The sequence below is a fragment of the Candoia aspera genome, chromosome 7, assembly GCF_035149785.1.
Source record: "Candoia aspera isolate rCanAsp1 chromosome 7, rCanAsp1.hap2, whole genome shotgun sequence".
NCBI classification, from domain to species: Eukaryota; Metazoa; Chordata; class Lepidosauria; order Squamata; family Boidae; genus Candoia; species Candoia aspera.
This window is the reverse complement of record NC_086159.1, coordinates 34,468,688-34,489,923: the sequence shown is the minus strand read 5'-3', so window position 1 is coordinate 34,489,923 and position 21,236 is coordinate 34,468,688. Positions and strand designations below refer to the sequence as shown.

The 21,236-nt window shown below is 37.7% G+C and overlaps 1 protein-coding gene across 1 annotated transcript in view; it reads right to left on the bottom strand.

Annotated features, from left to right (window-relative positions):
* Window positions 1–128: 128 nt before the first annotated feature.
* BLTP3B (bridge-like lipid transfer protein family member 3B) overlaps window positions 129–21,236 on the bottom strand; it is a 56,594-nt gene continuing 35,486 nt past the window's right edge. Inside the window, exons 16-21 of the mRNA XM_063308673.1 lie at window positions 21,094–21,221; window positions 18,251–18,401; window positions 17,079–17,335; window positions 10,119–10,227; window positions 6,275–6,453; window positions 129–2,879 (exon numbers count right to left, since the gene is read on the bottom strand). Coding sequence (XP_063164743.1) covers window positions 2,754–2,879; window positions 6,275–6,453; window positions 10,119–10,227; window positions 17,079–17,335; window positions 18,251–18,401; window positions 21,094–21,221 — 950 coding nt within the window. The 3' untranslated portion in view covers window positions 129–2,753. The remainder of the gene's footprint in view (window positions 2,880–6,274; window positions 6,454–10,118; window positions 10,228–17,078; window positions 17,336–18,250; window positions 18,402–21,093; window positions 21,222–21,236) is intronic.

The following is a 21,236-nucleotide window of genomic DNA, read 5'->3' as shown; positions in this document are numbered from 1 at the left end:
ATGCATGTTGTAATAAATAACAGAAAGGTGGTATGCTCATGTAAAGTCCAACCCACTTCTTCCGAACCAATTGAGAATCATGGAGAGCCATAATAGTGAAGTAAGAGGCCTTAATTCATTCATAGGAATCTGTTAATACAATGTTTAATTTTAGAATTTGAAGGGATTATTTTGTACAGCACCAATAACTGATTTTTAAAAAACTGAATCAGAAACTGAATCTATCATTTAACATGGCAATTCTTTGCTTTAAAAATGGGTAAGTCAGAATTAACTTTTTCTTATAGAGAAGAGCAAAATATAGAGAAGAGTAGCACTGGACCTGTTTAGTGAATTTAAACAAGAGATGTTCTATTATCTTTTGACCAAGCCACTGCTATGAAATCATAGTATGACAAGCATGAAGTAAGAGGACAACAGTATGAGCATCAAGCAATTTCCATCTTACAGTGCTTACAGATCTTAAGACAGTGCTGAACGAGTGGTACTTATGGCCAGTCCTCTAAGTTCCAGCCATCACAGCATCCCCACAGTGATGTGCTTGTGATCCCAGTGCTCAGCGCACATCTCACAATTACATCACAGCATCCCATGGTCACATGATCACCATTGCAACCTTCTTTGCTGGTTTCCTACAAGCAAAGTTACTGGCAGGTCACAAATGGTGATGATGTGACATTGCGGGATTCGCTTAATGTCGGCAACTGGAAGTGCCAGAACTGCTGTCACAGTCACATGGCATCGCACTTTATGACCGCCCTGCTTAGCAACAAATTCCAGTCCCAATTGCTGTCGTTAACCAAGGACAACCTGTATATATCTGATTCACAGTGCAATCCTACATAAATCTACTTAGAAATAAATCTGCAGAGAGCTTAGGTTTCCCTTGACGTAAAGTCCAGTCGTGTCTGACTCTAGGGGGCGGTGCTCATCTCCGTTTCTAAGCCTTTAGAGCTGGCATTGTCCATAGGACACTTCCGGGTCATGTGGCCAGCATGACTCATGGAACGCCGTTACCTTCCCGCCGAAGCGGTACCTATTGATCTACTCACATTTGCATGTTTTCGAACTGCTAGGTGAGCAGGAGCTGGGACGAGCAATGGGAGCTCACCCCGCCACGCGGTTTCGAACCGCCGACCTTCCGATCGGCAGCTCAGCGGTTTAACCCGCAGCGCCACCGCGTCCCTGCAGAGAGCTTAATCCCTAATTAAATGACATGTATGTCTTTTAAAATGGACTATACATAAACAACCTGTCAAAAATAACCTGGCAAATAATTTACTAGTGGCATGCTTGCATTGTATCAGATTTTAATCAACTGAATTTAACAGGCATTTACTGAGTCAGGTATTTTGGAGGTTCAACTTGGACATATATAACTTTTGTTTCTGATAAACTGAATTAGGGTGTCAGAAAAAAGCATATAGACAGAGGAATGGTGGGATAATATTTAGGAAGTGTGTGCCAGAAATAAAGGTTAATGAACTGGTAATTTGGTTAGAAAGGAATAGGAGATGAGAAATAAGCTGACCTTCTGAAAAGTTGGCTCATAAAATTAAGGCTATATTGTTTTAAAATAAAGACGTCTATAATTGTTTTACACAACTTAGACATCTTGATTTATCTTCTTTTTGCAGAATCTTCAATTATTTTTAATCCAGGAAATATGAGTTATATCAGGAAACTTTAATTAAAATCATTTCAATTCAAATAATTTTTTAAATTTCCAATTCAATTAACTCAGTCACCAGATTTTAGTTATTTTTTACTTTAAAAAAATCATTCCCTGAATTATTTTACAGTTCAAGCATAGCAAATACATGCCTCTCAAAATATCTTCAAATAATGATAAAAAAAGATCACTGAATAACCTATATACTAATATCATCCTGGTAATTCTTCTATAAGGGGTTTAGTTATTATATTAAAAATTTAAGAAACTTTTGTACAGGTTTATGTACTTTACTTATTTACAGCAATTTTTAAAGTGAAAGTTTGTAGTTTAATTTTTACCGTAATCTATGATATAAAATGCAGCTTTACATTTTGTTAAAGTATTACACGTTCAAATAATTATATAACTGTTTTCAAGCACATTAATATACAGCAATGTTACTTTTACAAAAGAACATTCAACTGTTAAAAATTTAAATGTTGCTGAGAATGGCTGAGTTTCATTGTCAAAGCAAAGAAATGATTAATGATCCTCAAAAAGAGCCCTGATCTAATGATCTTACTGTTTTGCAAGCTAATGACAAATCATTGTCCAACTGACTATGCAATTTCCAATTTTTCCCACCATAGTATGGCCATTTTTGTTCTTATCCTTTCTCATGCTGTAGTTATACATTTTGAGACTTGGGGGTGCTCATCTCTAAGCAGGTTCTGCTGGTGTGTTAACTATTTTTGTATGACTATCACAAGTTTTCATAATGGACCATTTTTATGGGTAGTGCAAATTTAATGTCCCTTGAACAGTATTTTTGTTGTAACCAAGATTTTCTATCTTCACAAATGAAGATGAAGATATCCTATCAATGACAAAGGGAGATTTTATTCATGCCACCACTTATTTAACAAGTTAATGATGTATAATAGAAATTGTTCTTCCTCATATCACAAAAGGAAAAAAAATCTAATTCTTTCTATCCCTTCTTACAAGTGCATTTTCTATAGAAAAGTTTATATTAGTTCCATCAACAAAAACTAATATAAAATGTGTCCTTTCTTGTTCCACATTAATGTATAGTCTGCTAACATTTTTCATTATTCATTTTTTTAATATGGTGAAGCAAGGTATCTTTTTCCAAGTGAGCTTCAGCAAGGGCCATCTTGGCTTTGGCTAATTCCTGTTTTAGACATTCATTTTCTTCAATAAGCTGTAATAAATAAATAAAAAAACATTTTTTAATGTTGATATGCCAAATTAAGTTTGATAAGATTACAGCCTTACAAGCAAAGTATGCATTAAATGAAAGAACTTTGTGCTCCCCATTTATTTTTTTGTTTGTTTCTTTTTTGGTTTGGTTCTGCAATGCTTTGCAATATTCTCAGAGCACTTTTTAAAGACAACTAAGAAAAAAAAACCTCCTTATCCTCTGGACTGATAAAATGTAGATTTGTATGACACTTTCAGTTCAAGAATACTACTCTGTAATACAATTGATTGCTGTCCGACGGCCCTGTTTAAGATCACACGTACCCTTTTGGGGAAGGTGGGCCCAGTGACCCACCTACAGGGCCGTGAGTAAGAGTTTTCTGAGCATCTGCAGGATAAAATCACTCGGATCCGGTCTAAGTTGGACTCCATGCGTGAAGCAGAGTCTGTGGAGATACCGAGGGAACATTTTAGCCTTGTTATCTGGGAGCAGTTTGATCTGGTTGGACCCGAGGAAGTGGACAGGATCCTCCGGATTGTGAATGCTACCACCTGTTGTTTAGATCCATGCCCCTCCTGGCTGGTGAAGGCAGCTCGGGGGGTGATGTGTGGTTGGGTCCAAGCGATGGTAAATACATCCTTGAGTGAGGGGGTGTTCCCGGTCACCTTTAAGGAGGCACTGGTGCGCCCCCTCCTCAAGAAGCCATCTCTGGACCCAACTGTGCTGGACAATTTTTGTCCAGTCTCCCAACTCCCCTTTTTAGGGAAGGTGGTTGAGAACGTGGTGGCGTTACAACTCCAGAGGGTCCTGGAGGAAACTGATTATCTGGACCCCTTTCAGTTAGGTTTCAGGCCAGGATATGGGACAGAAACTGCATTGGTCGCACTTATGGATGATCTCTGGCGGGAGCGGGATGGAGGCAGTGCATCTATCCTTGCTCTCCTTGACCTCTCAGCAGCTTTCGATATCATCGACCATGGTATCCTTTTGGGACAGCTCAGGGAGTTGGGGGTGGGCAACGTAGTTCTGCGCTGGTTCACCTCCTTCCTCCAGGGCCGGTCCCAGTCGGTGGTGATAGGAGAGGAGAGATCCGACCCTCGACCCCTCCATTGTGGGGTGCCGCAGGGTTCGGTTCTCTCCTCTCTTGTTTAGCATCTACATGAAACCACTGGGTGAGATCATCCATCACCACGGGTTGAGGTATCATCAGTATGCTGATGATACCCAATTATACATCTCTATCTCGGGTGAGGTAAGTGATGCAGTGACTGCCCTTTCTCAGTGCCTGGGGGCTGTGGGGGTCTGGATGGGGAACAACAGGCTTCAACTGAACCCTGGTAAGACGGAGTGGCTGTGAGTTGATGGGGCTTCATCTTCTGGGAAACTGTCATCTTTAGTTCTGGATGGGGTGGCACTGCCCCAGACAGACTCAGTGCGTAATCTGGGGGTTCTCCTGGACTCACGACTCCTGCTCGAAGAGCAGGTGGCAGTCGTGGCCAGGAGGGCCTTTGCGCAACTTCGGGTTGTGCGCCAGTTACGCCTGTTCCTGGATCGTGAAGCCCTCCAAACAGTCACTCACACCCTGGTTATCTCCCATATAGACTACTGCAATGCGCTCTACATGGGGCTACCCCTGAAGAGTATCCGGAAGCTTCAGCTGGTCCAAAATGCAGCAGCGCGGTCTATTTTTGGTGCACCTAGGTGGGCACATATAACACTGTTGCTGCGTGAGCTGCACTGGGTGCCAGTTTGCTTCCGGGTCCAATTCAAGGTGTTGGTTATTACCTTTACAGCCCTACATGGCATGGGGCCAGGTTACCTGAGGGACCGTCTCATCCCCATTACATCGGCCCGCCCCACCCAATCATCCAGAGAGGGCATGTTATGGACCCTGTCCATAAGAGAATTTCATCTGGCGGGGTCCAGGAAGCGGGCCTTCTCTGTGGTGGACCCCGCTCTCTGGAATATCTTGCCCCCGGAGGTAAGGCAGGCCCCTTCCCTCCTGACCTTTCAGAAGGCCCTGAAGACCTGGTTTTGCCGTCTTGCCTGGGGCAGGAAAGTGAATAACCATTCTTGGGGATGGCTCGCACCCTAGAGTCCCTCCCACCAGCCTGGATTTTACATTTCTCTTGGATTTTATTTATTTATTGTGTTTTAGCATAATTGTTTTATGTGATTTTAATGTTTATGTTTTATGTGGGATTTTATTGTAAACCGCCCAGAGTCCCTCTTCTGGGGGAGATGGGCGGTGGCTAAATTTGAGAAATAAATAAATAAATTGTGGCCATTTTTATCATTACAACTGGATTTTAATTTTTCATCCATCCCCCCTAATTCAACAGCAGAAGACTATGATAGTTATGCTCAAAGTTAACCCATGTAAAAAAGACAGCACTTGTAAGACATGTAAAAAAGTCACAAGAGCATGTTTGTGAAGGGAAGAATAGATCTGCCAGAAACCATTTTAAGGCACTTCTTCCTGTTATAGTCTAGCCTCAGCTCAGCATTCCTTTTTACAGAATAGGTATACTGTATATGCATAAATCTGTTAAGCATATACTGACAGCTGTTTATGTTATTACTTCAGTTATAACAGAAGTGCATATTGAATTAAACTTAGCATTGAAAAAAAATGTATTCTACTGCCAGCTTTTAAAAATACCGTGGCTAAGTTAACGTGTTATGAACTCACTGTTTTGCTTTGAGTCATAGTTTTCAATTTAGTGTTACTTATTAATCTTTTTTTTTTTTTTACAATTTCTGTGAATGCATTTTAAAAAACAGCTGATTTCACTAGACACATTAAAATTATATCTGCTTTTTCATACATTTATGTAGCAGTACTTTCTCAAATATTTAAATTATACATTACTAGTTTTCTTTCCAACTGATTATGAATGGGCTATTTTTGGCACTTTCCAACTATAAATTTCTATCCACTAAAAAGCTATTTTTAAGTTACATTCATTATTTGGTTTAAAATATTACTAATTTCCTCAAAGTGTACATAATTTAGAATAGCATAGAATTAAAACATGCCTGTTTTCTGACTATCTGGACACATTTCCATGAAGATGTTTCATACTGAAACTGCTTTGATTGCTCTAAATTATGAACTCTACTGTTCCGATGAGTAAGAGGTCTTACATAACAAAAAAGGTATTCTCTTTATTGAGTGGAGGATTTATAACCTTAGCCTCTGAACATGTGCTCTACAACACTCTGCACTCTTTCAAAATACTGAAGGAAAACCAGATTTGGCTTCCAGTATCCTTCAAAAGAGTTTGCTATCCTTTACAATACAAAACCATTAACTGCCATTATAAAAGCAACTTTACACACACACACACACACACACACACAAATATATATATATATAGTAGATTTATCATTACCTGTTCTTTGATCACTATGGGTAAAGTCATAAATCCTTGGGATCTGTTAATTTCTGGAGATGTTTGTGTGGACTGGGACCGAAAATTCTTTTTCTTGTGTGTGCCAGCTTCAGCAACCTGATCCCCTATACTGCTATGTGTCTTAGTCTTTGGTGCATCACTACTAACTGTTCGATTGTCTGTTAATATAAATATAAATAGAGAATTAAGAGGATTATATAAAGATACGATATCAACAACTCAGTAAAATGCACCATATCAATATAAACTATATCAAGCAGAAATTGAAAAAATATATGAACACAGAAATATTTCCATTGCTGTCTTACCAATATTGTTGTTAAATGCTATATAATATTAAGACAATATTAATCCAAGTAGTAAAAGCTGGGATAAAACTGTCTTCAAACTAAGTATTTTAAAAGGAAAGAAATGTTTTGAAAAAACATACCTTTCTTCATATATTTGAACCCTCAACCCTCTCATCATCAATACAGGTAATCTAGATGGACTGCTACCTCTCATAAATTTAAATACATACTTTGAAATAATTTTAAAGTTCTTAACTTCAGAACAGTATTTGGAGTGCATTACATTTGTATATACTTTCAGAAAAAGCACAAATGTATTAAAGATGTACATTTGATTGGACAAATTCCTAAATTGGTCTATTTCACCTAGATTTATTGGGTTTTCAAGACAAAACCCAATTTTGTCTGAAGTTAACAGAACCAAATCTGGAATTCCGTAATTGGTTATTTACAGTAATTTGTATACTATCTACTAAAATTTTATGAGTATTCTGGCACTTCAGTGGCCTGCAGAAAAGCAGACTGTGTGTTGGCAAAAAAGGAAAAAAAAAGTTGCTTCTGTTTTTCAAAATATGGATATAGAGTGAATGAGAAATTTAATTTCTACTTACAATAAAAAATGTCACTATATTTTAATTGCATTACTTTGGATAAGAGATACTCAGTTCTGTATAATGTTTTGCTTACTCTTTTCTGTGCTTTTTGTTAAATATAGTATGTCTTATCTGAGCAAATGTGCGAAAATAGTAGTTCTTTGTGCTTGTTGCTTGATTTATCCATCCAATCAATTTTTACTTCAGCTTTCCAATACTAACAACATTTCTTTTCCATATTTGTCCATTCACTGAACAGTCTATACCCCTGCCCCTCATTAAAGGGGAGTAATTAGTTAAACCTTCTCAAAATTGAATGGATTGCGCTTGCACAAAACAGTCTGCACTAATTAGTTAGCTTTCTTAATCCCTATATAAACCTGTATGTTTCATTAAATTTCTGCCAAAAGATAAAAAAAAATTACTAAAAAAAAAAAATCAAAAGCCAAGGACTCCCCTTCACTAATTTGTTTAAAAGCTGACAAACTTCATCCCACTTGAAGGTTCTGTACCTGCAAAATTTTAAAATTATCACTTTATAGTCATTGCAAGCTAAAAATTGCTTCAGATTTGGTGCTGAATTAGAATGTATGCCTTTTCAATTGATCTAAAGCAATAGTTTTCTAAACTGTTGAATCAGGCTCCGAATCAGATCTTGTGCACACCTAAAACTTTCACAGATTTAGTATATGTACATTTACAAGTTTAACCAAATATAAGCAAGAATGGTTCCCATACATACAAATGTATCACACAGCATGCAAATATAATCAATTTCAGTCTGGCTTCTAACGGGGCTTAAAATGGTAAATTTGGTAAATCAGTAGATGTACAAAAACGAGGAAGTTAGAAACCCAGTGGTTCTTTTTCTTTTTCCTTTTTTTAAAGCTACTTTTTGGAATTTTAATTCTTGTTAAATTGGTTTTGCTCATCTTATACTTTTTTCCTTTTATTAACATGCTGTTTGTGTGTGTATGTGTGTGTGTGTAGCAATTATACAGTGGAGACTCAAATACTAACGCAAGATTGAAACCTTTATTGAACAAATAGTTTGATGTAATCTGCAGTTTTTTTTTCTAATGTTATACTCAAATTGGTATGAAAAAGTAAAATAACTTTATTTATTTATTTTTTATTTATCAAATTTGTCACCGCCCATCTCCTCTCACTAGATTTTATGCTTGCAATATCGATATTCTAAATTGTAATTAATACTGATAGAGTATTTCTTTCTTTTTTTATTTTCTAATACTTTAAGCTACCTAAACAATAGAATGTCAATAATTTTAATATTGTACTGTATAAACTACTAATACTTTAATTAATCACTGTATCAAAACAATATAATGCATTAAGATTTACAGCAATATAATAAAAAGGAAAAAAGAAAAAAATCACAGATTCAGTAACGCTGTCTTTGCAAGATGATGTTGGTGGAAAACATGGGAACTGGAACTGCATTCTTCTAAAGTCAAGGACTTCTGTTGTACAATTCTAATTTGGTTTCTTAAAGTGAATCCAGGTATGTTCAATGGGAATTATACCTAGGTATGCAACTTTTAACATAGGTAGAAAATTATTTTGGACAAGTAATCAGTCGGAAGCACACCTATTTCTGCAACTGAAAGTGTTTATTCATTAAATGTTATTTTAATACATTTATTATTAAATAAATAAATAATAGTGATAACTTAGAAAGCTCAAGAAAGAAATAAGGGTGATGAAGTCTTTAGTAATGAGGTTTCACTTATTAAAATGTGTTGGTAGGGAAAAGTACAACAACAATGGTTTACTACAGTAATGTGATTTGTCTTATTTCTAACGAGTTTGGGATTCAAATTAATGAAATAATAGGTAATGATTTTCAGCTGTTTTGATCTAAGATAAATCATTAGCACAAACATGCCTTTGGTGGTCCACTTCTTAATTTTTTTTCTTTATATTCATTGTGACCTTCTGTACTTTTAGTCAGTCTCCAATTCAATAGAAGATCCTATTTTAAACCCAGTATGGATTAATCAAAGCCAAGATTCATCAATTCATCAATTAATTCCTTTTCTTAACAACATTTACAGGTAATCCTCACTTAGCAACCATTCATTCAGCAACCATTCAAAGTTACGGTGGTGCTGAATTAATGGTAGTTACGACTGGTCCTCGAAGTTACGGTTGTTGCAGCAACCCTTTGGTCATGGGATCAAAATTTGGGTGCTTGGCAATCAGCCCGCATTTACGACTGCAGCATGTGCTTCCCCCCACCTATCACTCCCCACCTCTGCCCTTTTGGCTGTCCTGCACTCTGCCGCCGTGTACCCCCACCACTCCCTCGCGCCCAGCTGACCTTCACCATCTTCTTTCTCCTGCTGCTGGCCTGGGATCCAAGCCCTGGGCAAGGGGGGCATGGCCCCAGGATGCATGCACCAAGTGCAGGAGGGCGGTGGAGCCTTATCTGGCGAAGGAAGCTCACTGGGCCAGGCTGGGGAGGAGGCAGTGTGACAGAGCTGGCAGTTCGCATAGGGCTGTAGAAGCATGATGCCTTCACCTAACAACTGCAACCAGGACTACTGGAACTGCCATCGCTAAGCGGAGCAGTCACCTAACTGCTTCATTTAGCAATGGAAATTCTGGTCCCAATTAAGTTTGTTCAGCGAGGACTGCCTGTATATTTTAATACTTTACCATACTTCATGATTGTCTCTCATCAAACAACTTAAAAAAAAAAGACAAAAATATAAAATGAATCATGCATGGACAGAACTTACAGAACCACTGTAACTCTATTTGAAATAAAAAGTTTTGCTCTGTTGGCTTTTTTCCCCTTTTACTACTATGAAAATGTTAAGATTTAAAAAAAATTCTTAAAGATTTTCATCAATTTTTCAGAACATCTACTTTCAGTGTTGCTAGTATTAAATATGGGAAGGGGGAAAAAAGATCTACCTGTAATGTAAAATGAGCCATCATCTTTCCTCTCTATCATAAGCAGATCAATATGCAAAGTTACTGGGACTGATTCAGGAGCAGACAAACTATCACGAGGACTATCATCCTAGAAAACAAAAAAAAATAGAAACCATTAAATTGTACTGTACTGCATGCAGAAGAATTTTCTGGCAATAAAGTAAATTTAGTGAAAAAAGTAAATAAGAAATTGTAATCATATAGGAACATTAAACATATAGACAAGCCCCCCCCCCATGTGTGTGTTTATAAATATTAGGTTAAATGCCTACATTTTAAAAGAGTGATAAACCAGTCTAGATTAAACACTTCAGTGACATGGACCACAATCCAGTTTCACTGCTGTTTAATATTTTCACAGTTGCCATAACAATAAGGATATGTTAGCGTGATCCAATTTTCATTAAAGGGCCAATTCATGAAACATGGAATTCCTATAGTCTTATTTGTGTCATGGCTGTCACAGTGAATGTCTACAAATTATTTAGACATTGATGCTATTCCCTTAAAGCAGCTCACAAACAGTTAAATAAAAAAACCCCACTGTATTTTAAAAAATGGTTGGCAGTTAAACCCTAGCATAAAAACACTGACACAAACCAAAACCAACTTCAATAGAATTTTGGAATTAAGTATTTAGAATTAAACTGCCCAACAAGGATGTAATGCCCTTTCCAATTCCTAGTAGTTGTCAAAGCTATCTTAATCAAAATCTAGATGTAAGGTGCAGACTGAAATGGATCTAGATAATCAAAGGGCAAGTGTAGCAACAGAGGAGACACATTTGGGTGCTACAAGATGACTGTGCTTGAGTGATGGGACCTGGAACAATGTCAGACTTTATTGGATGGACAGAGGTAATCAGAGACAAATAGCCAGGCTGTGGAGTCCTTGGTGCTTTCTGAGCTCAGAGAGCACCAAGGACTCCACAGTTCAACCCTGAGCTACAGATATTCTCTTCTGTGTTGCAAAGGGCTTTATAGGTGAGAACCAGCACCTTGAACTGCACCCAAAATCAGCTGGCTCATGGAGAAACAGTATTACATGAATGTGCAAAGGCCTACCCGTAATTACTTGTGCTGCTGCATTTTGGACTAGATATAGCTTCTGATTGGACTTAAAGGGCAGCCTATTCTGACCATGTTACAGTAGTCTAGACATGAAGTGACCAAGGCATGAATGACTATGACTAGGCCATCCAGATCCAGAAATGGGTGCGGTTTGTATATAAGACTGATTTGTATAAAGGCCCTTCCAGGAATGGCTGCCATGTGCTTTTTAAGCAACAGCCATGAGTCTAGGAGAACCCCAAATTGAACACCAGTTATCTTTGGGGTAGTGCATCCCCATCCTGAACCAAAGATTGACATATATACTCGTAAATAAGCTGGTACATGGATAAGCTGACCCTCGAATTTTTAACCAAAATACCATGACCAATGTGCCACCTGTGGATAAGCCAACCCTTGAAATTGTTTTATGTTTTAATTTTTACAACTGGCTTACCATGGGTAACATATTGTTCATGCTATTTTGGTTAAAAATTCGAGGGTCAGCTTATCCATGGATGGGCTTATATACCAGTACTTTTAAAAAACTGAGGGAAAAGCCTACCATATATATTCACAGATAAGTCCATCTGCAGATAAGCTGAACCCAACTTACAGAGGTACTTTGGCACCTAAAATTCTTGGCTTATCCACAAATATATACAGTAAGATCTCCAGAGCCAGATGGATCCAAAAATCCTAGCCACTTGTCTTGCTAGGATTGAGCCTAAGCCTGTTCTCTTTACAGACTCCCAGAGCATCCAGACACTGAGACAGTATCTTAATGCTATCATTTGGCTGGCCTAGGTTTGAGATATATAATTGGATATCATCAGCATACTGATGAAACCTAGCCTCATGGTGATGGATGACCTCACTCAGCAGCTTCATGTAAATAGGAGAGGGAAGAGAATAGAGTCCTGAAGCACTCCACAAAGCAAGGGCCTAGGGCTGGATCTCCTCTCCTACCAATACCAACTGAAACTGGTCCTGAAGGAAGAACCACTCACAACTTTATGCTTTTCATTCCCAACCCCAAGTGGGTCCAGAAAGATAATATGATGATGTGACCAAGAGATCAAGAAGGACTAAGATGTACTCACAACCCCCATCCTGGTCCTGCTATAGGTCATCAACAAGGATGATCAATGCCATCTCAGTATAGTGCTCAGGCCTGAAACCCTAGCAGGAGGAATCCAGATAATCCGGCTCTTCCAGGGCCCTCTGAAACTGCAGTCCAACCACATTCTAAACAGCCATCCCCAGAAAGGAAAGATTGGAGACAAGCTGGATATTATCCAACACTGTTGAGTCCAGCGATAGCTTCTTGAGAAGATGGATCGCTGTCTGCTTAAGTGCAGCCAGAACCATGCCTCTCTCAAAGATGAATTCATCAGTTTGGACCCACCCATGTCACCTCCCAGGAAACCTTAACCAACCAAGAGGGTCATGGATCTAATATGCAGGTGGCTGCATTCCCAATCTCAAAGATTCTGTCTACTTTCTTGGAACCAATAGGCTCAAACTCCTCCCAGATAACCAAGCCAGACTGCACCTCAATCAGTTCAGCAGGAGCTGTAGAGCTAGAGTCCAATGATGATAAATGACCATGTCAACTATTTGGGTCATTTCCCTATGTCCATAACAGGTTTTAATAAGAGTTCCACCTCTGCAAGAAGCAAGATTAGCTGTAAGTCTAAATACATATGGTTTTGAGTAACAGATTTTACTTCAAACATTGTTTTCTGGGATTCTTTCACTATCCCTTTAAACCACAGGATTAGAAACTTGGGGACTTGTGCAAAATTGTGTAATACTAAATTGTACCAATTATGCAAAATCTTGTAATACTAAATTGTATTTTAAGGAAACATTTCCAGAATATCTTATCAGCTCTAACAAATCTTGACAATATAGGGACAATTTTTGCTAAAGACTTCGAAAATTGCAGGAATGTTCCACAGTATTTATAAGAGGACAGGGACTATATAGACAGCCAGTTTGGTGCAGTGGTTAAGGCATCAGGCTAGAAACTGGGGGACCATAAGTTTTAGTTCTGCCTTAGCAGCTGGGTGACCTTGGGCCAGTCACTCTCTCTCAGCCCTAGGAAGGATCAATGGCAAACCATTTCTGAAAAACTCTTTAAGAAAACTGCAGGGACTTGTCCAGTTAGTCTCCAAGAATCGGACATGATTGAATGGATTAAAAAAAAGGGGGAGATATTAAGTAAGACTCAAGGATTCCTACAGTTATTAAGCTATGCCTAGATTTTGATTTTTGTTGTTAAGTTGCACATTGCTGTGAATCTAGTTTATGCTAGTGGGAAAAATAGCAGCAAGGTGGTTTGAATGACAAATTTAAGCATGCCAAATGTTTAGGCCTGATTCTGAAGGAGAAATGTAATATAAATAAGTTCATATCAGGAGTTCCATAACAAACTACTATCCCACATAGTCTCTTTACTGCACAGCTACTCTTATAATTGGTATTGTTTGACCAACTTCATCTTCCTTTGATCAAAATTCAGGAAAATGAACATTATGTTTTTTCTTGAAGACAAATCTTCAATACATAGGATTAATAGTGGAATCAGATTCTGTTAAAAGTTTTACTGAAGATATCATCTGAAAATGTTTAAAAAGATATGCAAACTACATTTGTGGATCCAAAACCAGCATTAACTGTTATAATAAGGGAAAAGGCACAAAGATATTGAACAGCAATATTCTGCTAAAACAGATTGGAGAATATCACAAGAGCCCTGCTGGATCAAGCCATAGACTCATCTAATCTAGCATTCTGGATACATATGGAAGCTCTCAAACCTGGACTGGAGGGTGATTGCTTCCTTCAACTGTTGTTTCCCAAGCAATTAATATTTAAGGCTTGCTGCCTATGATTCAGGGGTTTATAAACTGCCATCAGTATCAGTAGCTATTGACAGTCTGATCATCCCTTAACCTGTGCAATCCTCTTTTAAAACAATCCAAATTGGCTGCCATTAAAACACAACTGCTGGTGCAAATTCCAGTTTATGCTTCTGTGAAAAAATATTTCCTTTTTTCAATCCTGAATCTCCTTACATTTAGTTTCAGTGGATGATCTCCAATTTTAACTTAAGACAGAACGTCTATCCACGTTGTATCATGCATTATTGTCCTAACAGTCAGGAATCACGCTGAGACAAGGAATAGGTCTCTAGTGTTTATTGCTGCCACATAAGACAGAAAATCCTAACAAACTGAAGAAGCGTGGGAAAAACCCAGACAGATAAACCCCAAAAGTTAAGGTGGGTCTGATCTGTGTCTCTTTGAATGGCTGCTTAACTCCTCAGTACTACGCATGCGTTTTCCCCCCTGGATAGAGGCCCCCTCCTGCTCGCCATCAGTACTCATGACAATTATTCTGTACAGCCATGTTTCTTCTTACCCTCTTTCATTATAAGCAAACATCCCCAACTGTTGTCGTCTTTCCTCATAAGGAAGCTGCTCTAATAATCTTGGATGCCTTTGTTTGCAATTTTTCTAGCTCTAAAAATAATTTTTTTCAAGGTGTAGTGACCAGAATTGTACATAATACTTTCAATACGGTCTCACCACTGATTTGTATAAAGGTATCATTGTATCTGTAGTTCTGTTTTCAATAATCCTCCTAACGATTCCAGGCACGAAATCTGCCTTTTTTACAGCAGCAAGTTATATAGGCATGCTTGTATTATTTAGGAAGTGTACTGTAGAGTGTGAAGGCTGGTCTCTTATTGAATAAGTGGACTGAAGCCAAATACTTCTATAATGTGCTATTTAATACTGCATCATTTCCTGCATCAGCTATTTGACCGATTATGTGCCATCAAGTTGGTGTCAACTCTTAGCAACCACACAAATTTTCTCCATGACAATTTGTCCCTAGCCTGGTCTATCATGGCTTCCAACAGTGCACCAATCGCCACTATAATGGAGTCCACCCACCTTGCTACTCGTCATCCTCTTTTTCTCTTTCTTTCTACCTTTCCCAGCATTAGAACCTTCTCTGGAGAGTTAGGTCTTTGCATAATGTGTCCAAAGTAGGATAATTTGAGCCTGGTCATGTGTGTCTTGAGTGACAGCTTTGGGTTGATTTGTTTGATGATCCATTTATTTGTTTTCTTGTTTGTCCACTCACTTTCATAGAGTGCCACAGGGAATACAATTGCTTGCACTATTCTGATCTTTATAGGTATAGACACATCACATCATCTGAATATCTTTTTCAAGGCCTTCTTGGCTGCTTTGCCCAGGTGCTGGTCTGTGACGTATTTCTTGACTGCTTGTTCCTTTTCTGTTGATAGCTGAATTTGTATAAAGATATCATTGTATCAGTAGTTTGTCCTTCCGGTTTGTTCTTCTGAGTTCAGAGATCTTTTGAAAGACTTCCTTGTTTTTCCATGTCTGTTTCCATCTTCCGTATCTTTACAGATGTTGTAATACTGCTTCTTGTCTCTTCTGTGAAACTCTTTGTTAAGTTCCTTCCTGAGATGTTTGTCTTTCTTTGCTTTGGCTTCTCTTCTCTTCTTGACAATTTTCACGGTTTGTTCTGACATCCAGTTTGCTTTTTTTCCCTAACTTCATCTCTGGCAGTCTCTTCTCACATTTATCCTTGACAACTTCTTTAAGTTCATTCCTTGTTTCCTTTGGTTCTCTATTAATAAGGTTCAGGACTTCGATTCCTGATGTTCTCTTTGAGATAAGAGCTATACTACATTAAATAAACTGGCTGGTAGCTGTATGGCTCTCAGTATTACCTGTTGCTGAAACTTTAAAGTTTAAAAACAGAATAGCTCTACCAGTTAAATTCTAGCTCAAATAAAACTTTGTATTCATTTGTCCATCCAGTCCATCCATTTATAACCTGCTTTCTAATCAAGTGAGTACTCAACATTTTGAAAAACTGAACAGAATAAAAAATGTTAAAACAAATTAATATTAAAATTAATACTCAAATTAATAAACAATTTAAAGTCTGGCAAGAGAGAAGTATCATTACAGATTTTCTAAACTTGGAAAGAATTGGGGCAAATGTAACTCTTAATGGAGTGTCTTCCATAGCCTTGGAGCAATGCAGGAGAAGGGTCCTTCCTACATGCCAAAAAGATGGGCCATTGATAATGGGAACTTCTTCAACAAAGCTTCCCCTGCAGATACTAACAGCTGTACTGATTCACAACAGGGCAGACAGTCCTTTAGATAATCAGGTCTTAAGCTACTTAACAGTTTTAAATACTAATACTGATAACTTAAAACACATTCAGAAAGCAACTAGCAATTGTGCAGATCTTTGAAATATGTGCACATACTTCAGCCCTGTACCTTGGACCTGTTAATTGCCTACCTGCTTCATTTTGCACAATTTCAACTACTCTACAACTTTTCAAGAATAGCCCTATGTAGAGTGCATTGGAATTGTTAGCAGCACCTGAAAACCACAAGAAATGCTGACAATTAAATCTTTTAGTTTCAAGAGCTAAGATTACTTCATGAATCATCTGATTATTTCCTTTGATTTTTTTTAAAAGGCCACTTACAAATAAGCTCAAATGCAACGAATGTCAGGCTCTGATATTCTTCATCATTTGGAATATTTACTCAGGTGATAAAAGCTATCCATTATTGAAACACCATTGTGTTATACAGTATATCTGGAGAAAATATACTTCATATAAAGTAGAAATCTGAGAAAGCCTCGTACAAAAGTCAGTTTATATCCAACAGCACTTTTTAAAAATATAGAAATATTTGTTCTAGTCATGGGAACTATTAAGTAATTTTAAAAAAAGTTTCCATAAAAGTTGGCCTATTCATACAGTGAATACATACTCTGAACAAACATCAAGCTCACTACAAAAATGACATACTTTTATGTTGATTTTTGTATTAGAAATTTTTACATTCATAGGCATCACTTCTGCAAGCATTTCATCTTCCAAGAAACGCTGAATGTTCGTAAGTGAAGAAGTTAAGAAATCAGCAGTAAAATCTTCTATATGACATTGTAGAAACCCATTTTTTTCAGATTGCAACGAATGTATTACAGCACTGGGTCCACTTTCCCATTTCAGTCTTATTTCAGGATTTGGTTTAATTGGCCCAGCTGCACATTTAGGATCTGAACCTGTTATAAAATTAAGTATAGAATCAGGTTATAGGTTTATACTTCATAGGTTGTTAAATGCATCTCTATAAACCCTATTTTTAATATGTGAAAGCAGTCCAAATAAAAATGATCTATATTTTGAAACAACAGAATCATTTTAGTTGCATAGGTAGCTGCCTCCATAATTCTTACATTGTAAGTCTGTATTCAAATAGTAAACCCCTATAGAAATTTAAAAGATTAATTAGGTACAGCATAAGTTCTCTCTCTCACACTTTCATACATACTTATCTATGTAAGGTCATGTCTCCCAATGCTGTATTATAAACTCCATAGTATCTCTTCATATTAAGATGTACTGAATTAGCTTCCCTCTTTACAGTCTTGATTGCAAACAGTTAATCCAAGGAACAAAAATAAAAAACTCAGATCGCAATTACTTATTAGAAGGAAGTTTAAGGTTCTAATACAAGAATTCCAGCAAGTACTGTACTTTCAAATGAGATACCTAGTATATATGCCAGCAATCAATGGCAGCAAAACTCTTGTCCATTTCCATGCACTTTTTCAGCATAGAGGGGGCAGGTCTTGCCTCTTTTGTAAAGACAGGGCACACTGCATTTGTTACTGTTTTGGGAACTGCTATTCTTTTTTCTGTGTAAGAAATAACTCACATTGCTACATATAAACTATATGTAGCTGATGCAAGTGCTGAGCAAGACAATTTCAATATCTGAAGCCTAAGGAAAGCATTATTATCCTTTTCCAGAATGATTTTTTAAATAAGTACATACAAGCAGATAAACTACATACATCTATAATTGTCCAAAACAATAACCTATTTTCATAATCCATTAACAAAAAAGAGCAATTGTTCAAGATACTGTTACTAAAATGAAAATATTGTTAGTGCCTTTTTGTATTATTTCTTACCTGCTGTTCGATTGCAAAGATAATGACGAACACTGATATTGCCCAGCTGATTTGGTAAAACTTGATTTATCTGAAGGCACACTTCTGTGTCTTCGCCTCTGATGTCAATTTCACCATTAATACCAAATATTTTAAAAACTACCACTGACATCTGTCAACAAAATAAAAAATGCAGATAATCGATTAAGGTCCAGAACTATTACCAGTTTTTTCTTTTTCAAATAATTTGTTTGCATAATTTTGTAGCCCTTTAGGAAGTTTTGCTACTTGCTCTGTGGATAAGATCAGGGATGTACAAAATGTTTCAAATTTGAAATGTTTCTAGCTTGAAATACTCCATTTTGAGTTAAAAAACAATTGTTTCAAGTTCAACATGGGTTGTTCCCACTTCCATAAATGTTTCAAGTTTGAAACAAGTCAAAACATTTTCCAGGATGGCTGGAACAGTTTGAGACAATTATTTTGGTCTTGATGTTTTGATCTCAAAATGTTCTGTACACCCCTAAATAAAACTTATAAATGGTCTAAATTGAAAGTATTATTGTAGATGCTAATAGTAACCAATATAATTTGTTTTTCACATTTGCTTGGTTTAATTTTAATTCTTATAACTCAGAGATACTGAGGTGTTTTGCTGAATCAAAGATGCTAATTATATATTCACCAAAATTACAAATATATCAATATCTATCTATTTACAGATGTGTAATACATCCTAACAATCACCTGTAAAAAAACATTTATCACAGGCAATATAGTAGGACAAATAGAATCAATTCAGCTGAAAAAGTCTGATTCCACAAAAGGCTTAGAGAGAGACTAGGCAAGCATCTAGTAACAGAGATCCAGAGTTTAAATACAGCTACCATAAGGTTCTGCCTTCTGTCCTACAAAATACTTCTTAGATGGCAGGAGAGGACAACCTACATAACTTCATTTACCAGCAAAAGATTCTTCCATTTAAAATATTAAAGAAAGGGAGAAACTAGAATAGGAAAATGTTAAGCCCTATTCATATTTTTGCCTGAATGGATGGAGAGTTCAAAGTGAGCAGCAAATGAAAGGAGAAAAGGGTCCATTGGATCAATCTGTCCCAGGTCCCTAAAAGAGTCCCCAGGTTTTCAGAGCATGCTTGGGGTGTTTCCTGAGGATCTGGTAAGCAGTTCACACAGGACTTTGGCCACAACTGGGATTAGGGGGCAGTTAGAGCCCTTGACTAGATCCCATTGGAGCAGCTTCCATCTCTCACAGATCTGATACTGCTCCTTGATTTATTGAGAAGCTCAGGAAGATGCCTTAGAGTGCCACTGGAGGAAAGGACATTGATTGGACACTGAATCTGACTGGACACAAGTAAAAGGTCATATTTAAGCCTACACAGTGGTAATCCAAGTGGTACTTTTTAAAGCAATTCACTCCCTCTTGGGAAAAGATTATTTTCATGACCATCTGAAGGGTTGGTGTAAAGAATTTTCAAGACATTTGGCTGACAAAACTGCTTTATAGTGGTTCTTCCTGAAGGAGTGTTTCCAGTCAGTGGGATGGAGAAAGAGTGCTCTGCTCAGAGGCCTCTACTCAGGGATCTCTACTCTCGCCATTTCTTTTTAATATGTACATGAAAGTGCCATCCATCAGTACAGGATCTGGTATCATCCATGTGCTGATGATACTCAGATATATATCTTGCCCTGGGCCAAAAAGATGATGCAGAACACATAGAGGGTGTTAGTGTCTGTCTGGGGAAGAAGAGCCTCAGACCGAATCCCTCCAAGCTGGATTAGCTTTGGATCTGTGGGCTTAACAATGCCAGGGAAATAATATCATTGACCGTGAATGTATTCTCCCATTTGGAGGTGGTTCACAATTTGGGGGTCCTCTTTCACTCACAGCTCCTTCTCAATGAGAAAATGGCAGCTGTGGCTAGGACAGTTTTTGCTCAGTTATGTGCCAACTGCAGCCATTCCTAGATTACAAGGGTCTTCTTGCAATCATTTATGCACTAATTACCTCCTGCTTGATATATTGTAATGTGCTCCAGATTGGGCTGCCCTTGAATAACATTTAGAAGCTATAGCTAGTACAAAATGTGGCTGCTTGGGCAGTGATTGGTGTATTTCAGTATATCCGATGCTTAGGGAGCTGCACTGGCTGTTGGTTGGCTTTGGGATAGATTCAGGTTGTTGATTGCTGTTGAAGTGCTACATGATCATGGATATGATTATCTGAAACACTGAACAGAGCCAACTCCCCCAAGCCCCGTCCCTTTATACCTGTCATCTGATGGAGCCTGTATGGATGGCAGAGGGAATGGACTTGAAGGACTGGAGGGAAAGCAGCTACCAAGGCACCAGTCAGATAAAAAGGGGCCTAAGCATGGGTCAAGAATGGAACATGAGTAAACACCTCAGACAAGCCCCCCTCTAGTTCACACGAAGATAGTTCACGTGTAGATAAAGGGAGGGGGGAAGTACATTGGAACTTGCAATCCACTAACCCCATCCACTTCCCTCTAGTCTAGGAATCTAGGGTTCCTAGTGTGATTTCCTGAAAATTATAGCTGAACAAAGGCAACATTTTATTCTGTAATTTGTTACTACAGAATAAATAAAAGTTCTGCTGTGAAATTCTAATTGTCTAGTAGAGTCTGAGGTAACAAATTAGAAGTTTATTCAACTTTTACTTTCATGACAACAGTAAAGTAGTAAACTGTGTAACATTCTTGTTCGGCAAACACCATTTTTTATCAAGGCTACACATTCCACAATTTACCAAAAAGCAGTATTTTAGTTTTCCAAAGAGTTGTTTAGATATATAAAATTTCTTCTTTATTTTTGGAGCATTACCATTTCTTCACTAGCATCCTGAGTACACTCTGACATTGCACTGAGGACATCTGGAGATGATTCACCATAGTTCTCATTCACTGTGCCTTCATCAGGCATATTTTCCACAGGTTTATTGGACAAGATAGCTGGCATATTCACAT